Below are 13821 nucleotides of genomic sequence, written 5' to 3'. Positions count from 1 at the left end.
CAAATTATTGTACAGTTATTAAATCCACTACTTTGACATACTACATGGACTAATTGCATAACTTTACTTAAATTATGTAATCTTAGGAATGTTCAAACAACCTAACACTAATATATATCCATGTTGTAGGATGAAACCTCACAGACGGATGATTTTACAACACTGAACGTTGGGACATGTATTGATAAGATTTTTCAACAAAAAATCAGATACAATTTTTTTTTTTTGAAAAGTAAAAGTCAGATACAATTTATTTATGTTTTTAGGGTTTAGAGAGATAGAAAAAATAAAATATTATGATGTACATGTAACAAAAATGAAATTTCATGGCTAAAATGATGGAAAGGAAATTTGCAGTTTGACTGATCATAAATAAATAGACCCACTGTCTCAATGGCTCTTGATAATCGAGGTTGCCATTTGAGTCAATCGACAAGAGATGCAATTTGTAGGACCACAGGTTTTTACTCAATGCTAGTGAATTGTAGCAATCAAACACTCAATGCATCATGTGATTGAGCAAATCTTAGTTTTTCTTGTCACTTTCAAATGTATATATTGTCATCTATATATGTTGTTGGACCTAAATAACTAAAGGGCCGAAAAAGTCTGACATCTTCGTAATATATATATTGATTTTGGCACGTGTGAAAGCTCATTAAACTCACAAAAATGATAGCTCTTATTCATCTTATGAATACCATCCTTCTCTTTCTAAGATTCTATAAGATTTGAAAATTGAAAACTCACAGCCAATTCTAACAATTACCCCGATATCTTGAGACATTTCTTCTTTTTTTTCAATCAAAAATAAAATCAATTAATATCAATAAACAGGTACAATCATTGTAATCTCATAACCTTGAGATAATTAGACATGAAAATAGAAAAGAGCACATCAATCTCCAAAAAAAAAAAAAAGTTTTCGCTCCGCATTATCACCAAGAAACAATGCCATCGAAAAGAAGAAAGATTTTGTTAATTATAAAGTTATGGAATTTTCTATCCCAGCTTTTCTTATTTGAAGTATTTTGGTGAAGGGATAAAATTAGGAAATTTTTTGGTGGAGAGCCTCCCCACCATGTTACCCAAAATTGGAGATCCAATCTCAAATTTGAGCAATATAAAAGAGATTAATTAGGATATACCACAAAGGGATTAAGAAAAAAAATCATAAATTAAAGCCCTTTATGTTTTTTCGTTTGGGTTGCCTGGATGGAGAGAAACAATTAGAAGATGAGTTGAAGCATCAATGTATTTTCCTTTGTATAGAATTTTGTAGGTGATGCTACAAAGGGTGGGTTTGATCCACCAGCACCACCTAACAGGCTCAATCAGAATCACTAAAAATGTTAAAAAAAAAATTGAGATTTCATGATCTAATACCAAAAGAGGTTTGTAACAAACTTCACCTTAAAAATACTAAACTTAGGTGACAGTTTAATTCCTACTTTATAGTCATAATTATGTCAGGCAATAGATCTGCAAATCAAATTTGTATTTTAAATTCATGTATTAAAAAAGAGATAATCATTATGCCTACAACACGTGTCAGGACGATAAATCTGGATTTAATACTTTTTCAAAGGAGAATAATCAAACAAATCAGGACCTGATTTCGATTGCTCTTCTTTCTCAAACCCCTCTCTTTTCTATTCTGTCAAAAGGCTGCAAAATTCTTGCAACCTTAATTTTAAACAATCTCGATTTTTTTTATTTGTCAGATTTTTGATAACATGTTTTGTAAGTTAAATAGGTTATTAGACACTTTAAGGGAGAGTATAGAAATCAAATCCATTAATCTACACTTCCACCTAAAATTTCAAGGCATTATTGCATTATTATACTCTTGTGTATATAATGCCTCAATAATTAACATTTCAGAGGTGCTTGTTTGACACTTTTATATCTATGCAATTTTATATAAATTACAAACATTTAAACTATAGCATTATATTTGAAGCCATCCACGTTATTTTTTCCCAACGACCAAAACTTTATAGAATTTTTTTTTTGTTTGTTTGTTCTAAGCTTTGATGAATTTAGAAACTAATTAAATATGTTGGGTAGACCCTTATATCATGGGTCTTCATTGACATTAAAATGAATGGATAAATAAGAAGTAGAACAGACATGATCGATTAATTTTTTATTTAATATTTTCTTCAAATTATTTTTTGTATAAATTTAAATATTTGCTCCATCAATATATATATATAAATTTGAGATAAAAGGCGAATCCAACTTTTTAAATAGCGAGATATATTTATACACATCGGCTGCTCTTCCTAGCAAATTAATCATTTATATTGAAAATCTTAATTTAAGGTTTGCTTGGATTCGATTAATACTCTCATATACTATGCTCTCTTATCATTTGTCACAAACTACAAAAATTTGGAGGAATCAACTGACGATCTTAATTATTATTATTATATACAAGTACTCTAATTTAATTTATCCCCTTTATTTCTTGTGCTCGAATTGTTCTTACCCCGTCCATATATAGAGAGAGGTGACTGAAGACGACAATTGATGGCCCTTACTCTGACATTTTGGCTATAAAGAAATATAAACCAAGTACGACAGGAGACATTTCCCCAAAATTTTGTGACCTCTTCTAAGCATAGTTGATCAAATTTCAATTTTCTATTGTTTTAACTTAGTGCAACACACATGCTAGCTTCAATAATTGAAAGGGTATCTTCAAAATAAAATAAAAATACTTAACACAATTAGATTATTTGGCCTAAAAAAAAACACTAGATAAAGTGAAACCTATTTTCAAAACTTAATATTATTATGTCTGATAAACGGTTGGTTCAATTAATAAGCTCATCGATTTTGAAAATATATAATTTTAAATATGAGTTTTACAAATAAATCTTTGTTTTTATTAATTTGGAATGCTCCAATCTTATAAGATGTAATACATTTTATCGTAATTTAATAGCCTAAATAGTTCATTCATCTGACGTTTTATATTAAAAAAATTAATGTTGTGATAAAAAAAAATAGATAGGAATTTGGAAGGTGACAACATTCCAACAGCATAACCTAAATTCATCAAGATGCACGATCATATTTTGCCCTTAGATTATGGGTAGTCCCCATGTGAAAATCGTACAGAACCAATCTTTTTTTGTCTTTTGCTTGGCTCTATGCATCTTTTCTTTACTCCAAACACGTGTGCCCACTTTTTCTTTGCAAATTTACTTTCTATTTACAAGAAAAAAAAAAAAAAGAAGAAAGGGCTACCCACTTTAACCGACTCATTGCATTTAAGACCTCCTTCCATTTGGGTGTCAATTACATATATATATTTTTTGAGTAAAATTATTCTACTCTCATAATTAAAATAATAATGGTGGCTACCGCAATGCACGATGGAATAAAGGACACTCGTGAAGGACATTTGGTCCTTGTAAAAGTTACTACTGGGGGATATTTGTTGTCTCGGGGCAATACTCGATAAAGCATATACATATATATATATATATATATATATATATATGACACAATACAATTCTATAAATTCCTTTGTGAATTTAAAAAATTACACCATTACTATATAGAATATATAATACTTTCTTTGTTTCCTATTGGTTGTTTTAGTGTGTTTTATATTAATTTTTTTTAAAAAAAATTACGCATAATGCATGCTTGAAAAAATCTTTGAATTATTTTAAAATTTTAAATAATTCTTTATTTTTTTATTAGATTCCATCAAGTTTTTATACTATATTTTTATTTTAGATCAAATAATTCTTTATGACAAACGATTGATTAATTATCATTAATTTAAATATCATTTATCATTTTACACTTATGTAGACTTTATATTGATGTAAAATGTGAAAAATACCACATTGTCATGCTATTATGCCACTTCAACATATTGTATTATAATCTAGTTTGACATGTCAATATACCGCATTAGTGTCACATGATATAAAATAAAAAGTTATATTTTGATTAATAATAATTAGTTAATCCTTAATCATACGCTTATTGGATTCAAAATAAAAATAAAAAAGATTTATTTAACTTTATTTGAATAATTAAAGAGTTTTTAAAATAATATGTCAAAATTCTTTTTAATTTATTCGAATAATTTGTTTTTTTATATATTACTATGTTTTCTAAAGAATTGAACATGACGAGAATTTGTGATTAATAAAAAATAAAAAAGGTAATAAAGTGAGTTTAATGAGAGTGTTAGGTCTAAGTGTCACAATAATATAATAGATAAAAATGCAAATGCAATGTACTGAAAATATGGAGCAAATTGATATAATGAGCTAAAACTTTGGGTTTGCTTTTTAAGAAAAAGTTGTGATTTTCTTGTTTTGGGTAAACAAGGCCAAATGAAGAGAACTTTGATTTGGATGGAGTATTTCGATCCACCCCACGTAGGAGCCAAAACCCCTGTACCACTCCACACACACCGAGAGAACCTCACCTCAACGCCTCCCCCCCACCCCCAACCCCAAAAGAAATATAGATAGACTACTACAAACCAAAAACAAACTATATAAACCAAACCCCAACCATCAAAACCATCTCTCTCTCCCCCAACATTCTATTCCTTTTTCTTCTTCTCTCTTCTTTCTTCTCTTTCTCTCGCTCTCACATGGAGAATCCTTCATTTTCACCACCATTTCCACCTGAGTTAGATTTAGACAACCTCAAAGCCATCAAAATCCTTGGCAAAGGAGCCATGGGCACTGTCTTTCTCGCCCACGACACAGTCACCGACCCCACCGCTCGTTCCCCGTTTGCCCTCAAGGTTGTCCAAAGATCCAAACATGACGCTGATCGTCGGGCCCTCTGGGAAATTGGGGTTTTGACCAGGCTTTCTACTCCCGACCCAGCTCTTCACCACCCATTTCTTCCTCGTCTTTTAGGTCGTCTCGAAACCCCTGAGTTCCTTGCTTGGGCTGTCCCTTACTGCCCTGGCTCCGACCTCAACGTCCTCCGTTACCGTCAAAACGATCGCGTCTTCTCCGCTGCTGTTATCCGGTTTTACCTGGCTGAGATCCTCTGCGCTCTCGAGCACCTGCATTCCCTGGGCATCGTTTACCGAGATCTCAAGCCTGAAAATATCCTCATTCAACAGTCAGGTCACGCAACTTTAACGGATTTCGACCTTTCGCGCAACTTAAAAAGGAGGCAACTATCAGATATTTTAACTGACGAGACAAAGGATCAGAATTCTTTGTCTGAAATTCCGGTCCGACGTAAATATCGACGAAACTATTTTCGTTGGATCCCCGTTGTACCTGATAACAAGTATAACAAAGCTTTGAAGAAAGCGAAATCAGCCCGAGTCAGCCCAGTGAGTCGACGGAAGCTGAGTTTCTCAAACGGGGAACGTTCCAACTCGTTCGTGGGTACCGAGGAATACGTGTCACCTGAAGTAGTACGTGGAGATGGACATGAATTCGCCGTCGATTGGTGGGCTCTCGGAATTCTAACCTACGAGATGCTCTACGGGACGACGCCCTTCAAAGGGAGGAATCGCAAAGAGACGTTTCGAAACATTTTGGCCAAAGAGCCGGAGTTCATGGGACAACGAAACGCTTTGACGGATTTGATCGGACGGTTACTACAAAAGGATCCCAAAAAGAGACTCGGGTATCACAGAGGAGCATGCGAGATCAAGGAGCAAGCGTTCTTTAAAGGGGTCAGGTGGGACCTCTTAACTGAAGTGTTACGACCGCCGTATATTCCGTCGAGAGACGACTGCGACTTGACGGAGAAAGTAACCCCCGGACGAATGGACATAAGGGAATACTTCCAGAGTTTGAAGGCTCCGTCGTCTATGCCACCGTCACCGTTGCCATCACCTTCATCGGATCATAGACGGAATGTTTCTTTTACGGAGTACTAACGCACGTGTGAGAGTTTGCATGCACGTGTAAGGCTCAGTTAGATAAACTCCTTTTTCTTTCTTTTTAGTTTTCATTCTGTAGTGTACATAAAATAACAGTAGAAACCTGAAAATGGCGGGGATTAGTGGTATAAAGCCATTATAAATTGTAGTATTATACAATTGTTTACAGGGTTATTATACTATTTGATGAGTAATTTTTTTATTTACTACTTTTTTATACTAGACCGTCATAGCGCGTGTATTGGAAGCTCCGCCGTGAGGATTGGTTCGGAAAGAAAAGAAAAGGTCTTTTCCTGGTACGAAAGAAATTGTTGCATTTCTTAGTAATAATAATTCTACGAAGAATCTTACAGGGAAATTAAGGCTATTTTATTCTTGTATGGACATAATTATACAAGGACAGCGGTCAATATGGGGATGGAACAAGATAGAATAATTTATGGTCAAGGAAAATGAGGAATTAATTTGAAAATGGGAAAAAGGTGTTAGAGTGAAGCTTTGAGATGTAGGGATAAGTGGGCTCAAGTGGTTAAATCGAAATCATTTGTGTTACCGAAAGATAATAATGGTAATACTGTTGGTTCCGTGAAGAGTGGTAATTCAAGGGTTCCACTGTTCTCTATATAATTACCACGAAAAGCTACCGCCTTCCTTCCTTCTTTCCTTCCGTCCTTCTCCCTTAACACGTGCTCACCCTTCTAGCTTTTGTTTTTTCCCTATGAATTTTCTCATCAATATAAAAATTAATTCAATTAATGTTGCTGATTTTATGGTATTTGGAAGAAAGAGCTGACTCCATCAATAAATATATAAAAAAAAATCCATAACATTAGTTCTTGGTGTAAGAGGCATTTCTTAGGGTTAAAGTATTTGAACAGAGAAAGAATTCTTCCAAGTAATATATTATTAGAGGGAAGCAGGAGGAGGAAGTTGCTTGGAAGATTACCTTTCAATTTTAATGTAATTGTACGTAATTAATTTATTTACAAATATCAATAAACACAAAAGGAAAAAAATAAGAAAGAAGAAAAGGTAGCTGCCATATGATAACGAGACAAAATGTTCTAAACTTACGATACCATTTTCTTAAATTTTATAATCAATTCCTACGACTTCCATATTCTTTGGCCTCCAATTGGTTTATGATCAATAATTGAATCTCTCCCGCTAAAAAGGTTAATAATAATAAAAAGTTTTATCATCATCATCATCATCTAAGGGGATACAATGTAATTAAGTTGTGATCTTCCGAGGTCTTACGTGCTCCCAAACGTACTAATGCAGATACAATTGAAAGAAACGGTGGGAAATAATAATGAAGTGAGAGGAGGAAGGTGAAAATGTAAAAAATAAAAAATAAAAAATACTAGTATGATGAAAGACAGCCTCCGGTTAATTTAGGTACACCTTGATATCATCGACATTTTAGTTGGAGTTGGAGCTAAATAGAATAGAAAGAAAAATTGTAAGGTTGCAATAATTTACTCTTCAACCAGAAGGGCAATAATCCGTGTGCACAATAATGTACAAAGTTTACCAACTTTGAGTGAGGGCTGTACAGCAAAGTGGACAAAAAGGATGTAACTTTTTTTAAAGATAAAATATACAGTGTTTTCACACCCATATGTCTCGAGGCATGATTAGGCTGCTACAATATCCTAAGTTATTTTTTTATGTGATTTTAATTACTTACTAATTAACTATGACACTTGAATTTAGCTTCCTTAAGATGGACATAATAAATTAAATGGTATTATTGATATCATACCTTCACTTTAGCAATGTAGAATACAATTCAATATATGTGAGTATTCTTTCTCGTTTTAACTCATTGTCATCATTGAGTTGAATCAGCCAAAAGTGCACAAAGAGGTAAAGTTGGAGTTGATTTGTTATAGATGGATCTATATATAATGCTGTGGCATCTATCTACAGGTGGGTGGAGCAGCAAAGAATGGAACTTGGTTTCCACAACGCTAATAAATTGGACTGCAAATTATTCCAATTGTCGGCTACCTGGAAGGCTACTTGTTGGCAATATTTCCAGAGACTGTGACTTAAAAGGAGGCCGCCATACTAAGGAACAAATGGACTTTTTGTCATTTAGCTCATGGCCATGGGCTCATTGCAATTTAATCACTAGGGCCCCCCCCTGCCCCAAGCAAAATGGTCTCCCCCTTGTGTCTATAATAGAATCGGGAAAGAGAACAGCTTACAGGGTGGCCCTCACCCTTCCTTCTTAACAAAACAATCAAGTCCCGCTTCACATTTTCATTTTTTTCCTATACCAATCCCTATCCCTATCACTTTCTCTTCCTGCATATCAAAGAGCTGTGGGCTGCCCCCCTTCTTTTGTTTACAAAATAATAAAGAGAAGGTTGCTCTCTTTAAAATGTGATTAATAGACATTTTAATCTATTAATTAAGAAATTAATGTCAGAAGAGATTCTAAACCTGTAAATAATAATTAATCATAAATTTTTTTTTTATTTAATTTGAAATGCTCTGGTGAAGATAGTCCCTCACTATTCCCGTCGATGATATCCCAATCCTCTAATCACTATGGAGCCTATTAATGGTACCCTTGTCCAAAATTAATAGGCATGAGGTCATTCTTAAGTAACGTTTGTCCCAACTTTGGCGCAAAATTAAAGCCCATGCATTTCTATTAAATTACAGCTCATGCCATTATCAGTGGTTGAAGAGAGGCTTTTTTTTTTTGCTTTTCTTTTCTAATTTGAGAAAAGGCATCAGAACCCTGCTTTATTTTTTAAAATAAGAATAATATAAAAAATTTCGAATTCGAATAAGAAAAATATATTTGAAAAAATAAAGAAAAAAAGAGTAAACAGCCTCCGCAGCCGCACCCACTCGGCCCACAAACCCAAAACAAAAGAAGCTGTGGGTAGGGGCTATGCTGATTGCATGCACGGCTTCATTTCCATGCCTGGATTTTGTCTAAATGCTTTTGAATGTCGATCCAGCCCTGTCCACCAATTAATGTCTATATGATTTGTCGTGTACAAACCAATTTATGAAGCAAACCATCTAAACAATGACAATGTGTTTTAAACAACATAAATTTGAAGGGCTACTGTTATATTTATCTGTGTTATTCAAATTGTTTCTATATCATTTCTCCATACAAATTCACTTCACGCTCTTGTTTTGACCAAGACCCTGCATTGGAACCCTCTGTTTCGATGTTAGGCTGCATCATTTGTCATAGACTTCCAATTGATTGGTCAAGGGAATTCAGGCTTTGGATGGATGAATCTCCAATGCCCTTTTGGGATTTAATTAACATGGTTTTCAACTTCAAACTTCAAAGTAACTTTAAAACTTTAACCTTTTAATTGCTTTGCCTTAATTAGATGTAGACCATAGGCCATCGCTAATGAGATTAGTTTTTCCTTTTCAAAGGTAAAACTTCTACTTTCGTGGTCGGTTCCAAAGGCACGAAAGCCACTTTAAATGTTGAAAATAAGGGTTCAGGGGGCCATGGAGTACTTGAGTTGAACGTTTCTCTTTCAAGTTCAACCTCCTCAATTCTTTCAATATGGCATCTTTGTTTAGCTATGTAAGCACCCGATCACATACCCAAACATTTCATTTTTTTTGGTATTAAAGTGGTCCAAACATAATCCAATTGATAAGCATGCATAACTACGTACAACCTCTATATAATAAGCTTTTAATTAGTTTGATCATTCTCAACAACAAAATATATATAATGTATTTTTATTTAATCCATTTAATTAATATATGAGGCTAATATTATAAAAAAACTGAAGTCTTTACAAAATAGATACCTGGTTGTAATCCAATTATAGGGTTCCTGTAAACAGTCAAGCGGAGGTCAGCAGTGGTGTTAAGAGTATGATGCGGTCTTTGCCTTGTTCCCGAGTTTACAGGGAACAGCGGGAAATGCAGTGGTCAAGGTCACGGTAATGATTCTTGGGAAGGTAATTAAGTTTACTTTCACAAGGTTAAAGGCTTTTCTGTGTGTCGGTTAAGGGTAAAACCTTTGATTGCAAATTTGTTGACATGGGACCAGCAGCTTCAGTTGAATACCAGCCTTTTTTGAGCTCTGAAGGACTCTTCTCAAAAGCAAATAGGATCTCTCTTTCAACTTATATCCCACCAGCTGAATCAAAGTTTCATATTCCAATCCTAAGAAAAGGAGGGACATGATTTATGAAATGAAAGACCATCATTTTTTATATATATAAATTAAAAAATAAAACAAATAAAACCCCACTTGGATTAATTAGTTTGCATTTCACATGCAAACAACTAATTTACATGTACCAATAAAAATTATAATTAACTAATTTTTAATATGCATGATGCATCTGGGTGGTAATTAGTTATTTGATCCAAAAAAAAGTTTCTTTAATTAATTCCATGAGTTGGGTTCAAATTCTATTCTTCCAAAAATATAAAAAATTAATAAATGAAATTCATATTTAATAAGATTTTAATTTGAGACTATTTCAAGATATCAAGATTTTTTTTTTATCATTGAGACAAAGTCTCATTTACATTAATTTCACATGACTTAATAATGAAGCAAATTTCAGCAAAATTGCAATAAGTGGGTAATAGGGACTGGAAGAGTGGAGTTGAGACACTTTTGTGTTTTTCGGCTTCTGCGGTCTTTAGTTTGTGTGGATCAAAGGTGGTTGAAGGATTGTAGGATTGGGCTGGGCTGGGCTGGTAGCACAGCTTCCGCTTCCTATCCCTGAATCCAATCCAAAAACTAAGGCTCAGGAATTCAAATATTTGGGTTCATTTCCTAGCTAGCCCAAGAGTGAGTAATTGTTCTAACAACACTCCAAGGCCATAGTCTCTAAACGGCAAAACCAATCGCCTATCCTACATTTGGCTGCCAAATGTGGCAGACACCTCCTTCACCTTGTCTTTTTATCACAAAAGCTGACTTTGGATGAGGGTCAAGCCTGATGCCAAACATCATATACATATATATANCAAACAATATATACATATATATAATATATATATATATATATATATATATATATATATATCTATATCTATTGAAATTGTGACTCAAGTTTAGAATATGTCCTAAAACCCAAATAGAAAGTTCTGGCTTTGAACGCTGGTCCTGCCCACCATCCTTCTTGCATTGCTGCCAGGGTGGATATTGACGATCTTGATGATATCTCGTTTTAATATGTACAGAATCACTCCTTTTCATATTTACAAAATCATTAACTTTCATTTTGTGCATAATTCGTAATTAGATTATAGCATAATTCCTAATTAGATTGTAGGACATTATCTTTATTAGGTGATATGATCTTTATTACATAGATTGTAATTAGCTATAATATTTTGTATAAAAAAGTGCATCACTGACTATCAATGTATGTAATTCTAAAGAAGTATTCTGATTTTATATGGAAGCCTTCTGATTTTTTAATGGATGACTTGAAAGGAAATGGCTATGTATGAAGCATTAATCCAAGCTGATTTTTCCTCAAATGGGCCATGTACCTATCTCTGCTGGCCCTGCATTTTGTGGTTCTGCAAAACGATCATTAATTAATTCATTCATGTTATTTTCTCATCTCCCTCGGCATAAGTTTCTCTTCTTTCCAAGTCTTTTCCCGAACACACAATTGTGCTGCGTTCTATTGTACTTGCTACTTCTTCAATTTTAAATTAAGTTTTTATCTTTTTATTTTAGGACCTTTCAAAGTTTTATATATACATTAAACTCTTGTTCCAGTTTCTATATCTTTTTTTGGTACAAATTAATCTTTCTTTTTTACAATCCAAAATTACTTTCCATTATTATTTTTTCATCTTTTGATACTAAAAGCATCATTATTAATTTAAGTAATTCAAAATTTTAGGGAGGGGCGGTCGTATATGTAGACTTTTATTTAATTTTGAATTATACAAAAGGATCGAAATTATTCTCTTACAACCAAATATAAATATTTTATTTTGTGTGATTGTTATTCACTTATATTTGCTATTTACATTTTAAATTTCTCAAAAGTTGTTAAAATGCAAGAGCAAAATACTAATAAAAAGCAAAAAAAGAAGTGATAAAAAAATTAACAATGACTTAAATATAATTCCACTTTTGAGCATAGTTAATCAAAATAAATTTATTTATTTTGTATTTTACATCATAATTATATTTTACCATTTAGAATTTCAAAATTATTGCTTGCTTGGTATATAGATCCAAATATAATAATGGTTCATTTTTCTTAATAGAGGGAGAACCTAAGTAAAAGAAGTAATAACAAGTAAGCGGTTGCTTCAACAATGAGAAGAGTGACATATTTGCATACTTGGCCAACCTGACCAGTACTACTTTAACCCTTGCACTCCGTCTGTATGGTTGCTGCTTGCTTCACTTCTGCCCATTCCTGATCTATGCATCCTTTTCCAATGATGTTCATCTCTTACCTATAAAAGTTTTTCTCAATTAAATGCACCATTCTTCAACGGTATATCCCTTTTGTATTTAATGCTTTTTACATATGGGTCACAATTATTGAAAGGATCTAGCTCTCTCCACTTACATGGAGACAAATCTTGTGAATGGCCATCGAGTTCCTCTTGAGTGGAAGCTACTTGAACTAGGAAACGGGGGAAAGAGTTTGTTTCAGAGAGATATATTCTTTTTTTAGTATCTCTACTTGTCTTGGAAGAGAAAAATTATCTTCATTGCTTCCTTTTGGGGTGTGAATGTGATGAATGATGATGTAGTGGGATACACTTGCTCGCTACTCCTTAAACCATCTGGCTCTACAGCTTGAACTCGATCCACCCAACTTGCACCATATGGTTCATGATTGCTTACTTAATTATATGATGAAAACAACGGAGAAACCCAACAACTTTTCCTCCTATTTAATTACTGCTTTCCAATTCATGGCTACGATTTATTTGCAATTATGAATCTAGGTTGACTACATGTTGCCTCAGTGGTGCCCGAGAACATGATAAGAACTTGATTATATCTCTGCTTAAACGAGGGCCTTACTTGTGACAACTCTTTCTATCTGACATGACTACTACCAAAGAACAACTGTGATACAATCAATATTAATTTGTGTTCCTAGTCAGAAATATAATCATTTGAAGCTATATATGTTGCTCAAAGATCATGAGTGTCTCAAGTTGGTACATATGTTCATTTGTGGTAAGTTCTTCCTATATCCCAAAACAATCATACTCTCATCTCTAGCAAAAGAGGGAAAAAAAAAAAAGAAGAAATCATGCTCTCGTATGATTAAAATGGTAAAAATGAATTCAACTTCTCTAAGACTTTAAGATATTTTAAGCACAATAAATATAATCTCACTCTAAATTTACGTTTCTAAAAAGTTCTTATAATCCTTTTTTTGATAGTTTTTTATATTTATTTTCCATGCTATTTACTCTTTGGGAGAGAGATGTTTTAAAATATTTTAATATTTGCGTGTAATTAATATTTTACTCCATCCATTTCAAATTGAAAGTCTATTCTTTAAATGGTATAAAATTTTAGAAATTAAAAATTTTATTTCTTACTTACATATTTTACCTTTCAAGTGACATAAAAACTAAAGAGTTCCTAAAGGTATTTTAAATGAAAGACAATATTGGAAAAACATTTTCATTTTGAGAAAGTGAAACTTATTTTGAAATATCTTAAATAGTAAAGTGAATATTTAATTTGAAATGAAGGAAGTATATATATCTTTAGTCAATGGTGTAACAAAAGCAAAATATATATATATATATACACGTCAGACTAAATTATATGATGAAGTTTAAGAGGTTGATTAATCGCTATAAAAATATTAGCACTTGATCACAACCAATAGTTATATATATATATATATATATATATATATATATATATATTTAATATATATATATAAATGTTTATT

At 32.8% G+C, this 13821-nt stretch overlaps 1 protein-coding gene across 1 annotated transcript; it reads left to right on the top strand.

Moving 5' to 3' along the window:
• LOC18589774 (serine/threonine-protein kinase UCNL) lies at positions 4529-6332 on the top strand. The gene is made up of 2 exons (XM_007014897.2): positions 4529-5920; positions 6120-6332. Exon 1 carries the CDS (start codon positions 4634-4636, stop codon positions 5891-5893), a length of 1260 nt encoding a protein of 419 aa, XP_007014959.1. The 5' UTR covers positions 4529-4633; the 3' UTR covers positions 5894-5920; positions 6120-6332.

Source organism: Theobroma cacao, chromosome 9 (genome assembly GCF_000208745.1).
Source record: "Theobroma cacao cultivar B97-61/B2 chromosome 9, Criollo_cocoa_genome_V2, whole genome shotgun sequence".
NCBI classification, from domain to species: domain Eukaryota; kingdom Viridiplantae; phylum Streptophyta; class Magnoliopsida; order Malvales; family Malvaceae; genus Theobroma; species Theobroma cacao.
The sequence above is the reverse complement of the archived record's forward strand: the minus strand, read 5'-3'. Positions and strand labels throughout refer to the sequence as shown.

What these genes read in the sequence shown, in the direction of transcription:
- LOC18589774 (XM_007014897.2), top strand. Translation starts at nt 4,634, where the DNA reads ATGGAGAATCCTTCATTTTCACCACCATTTCCACCTGAGTTAGATTTA.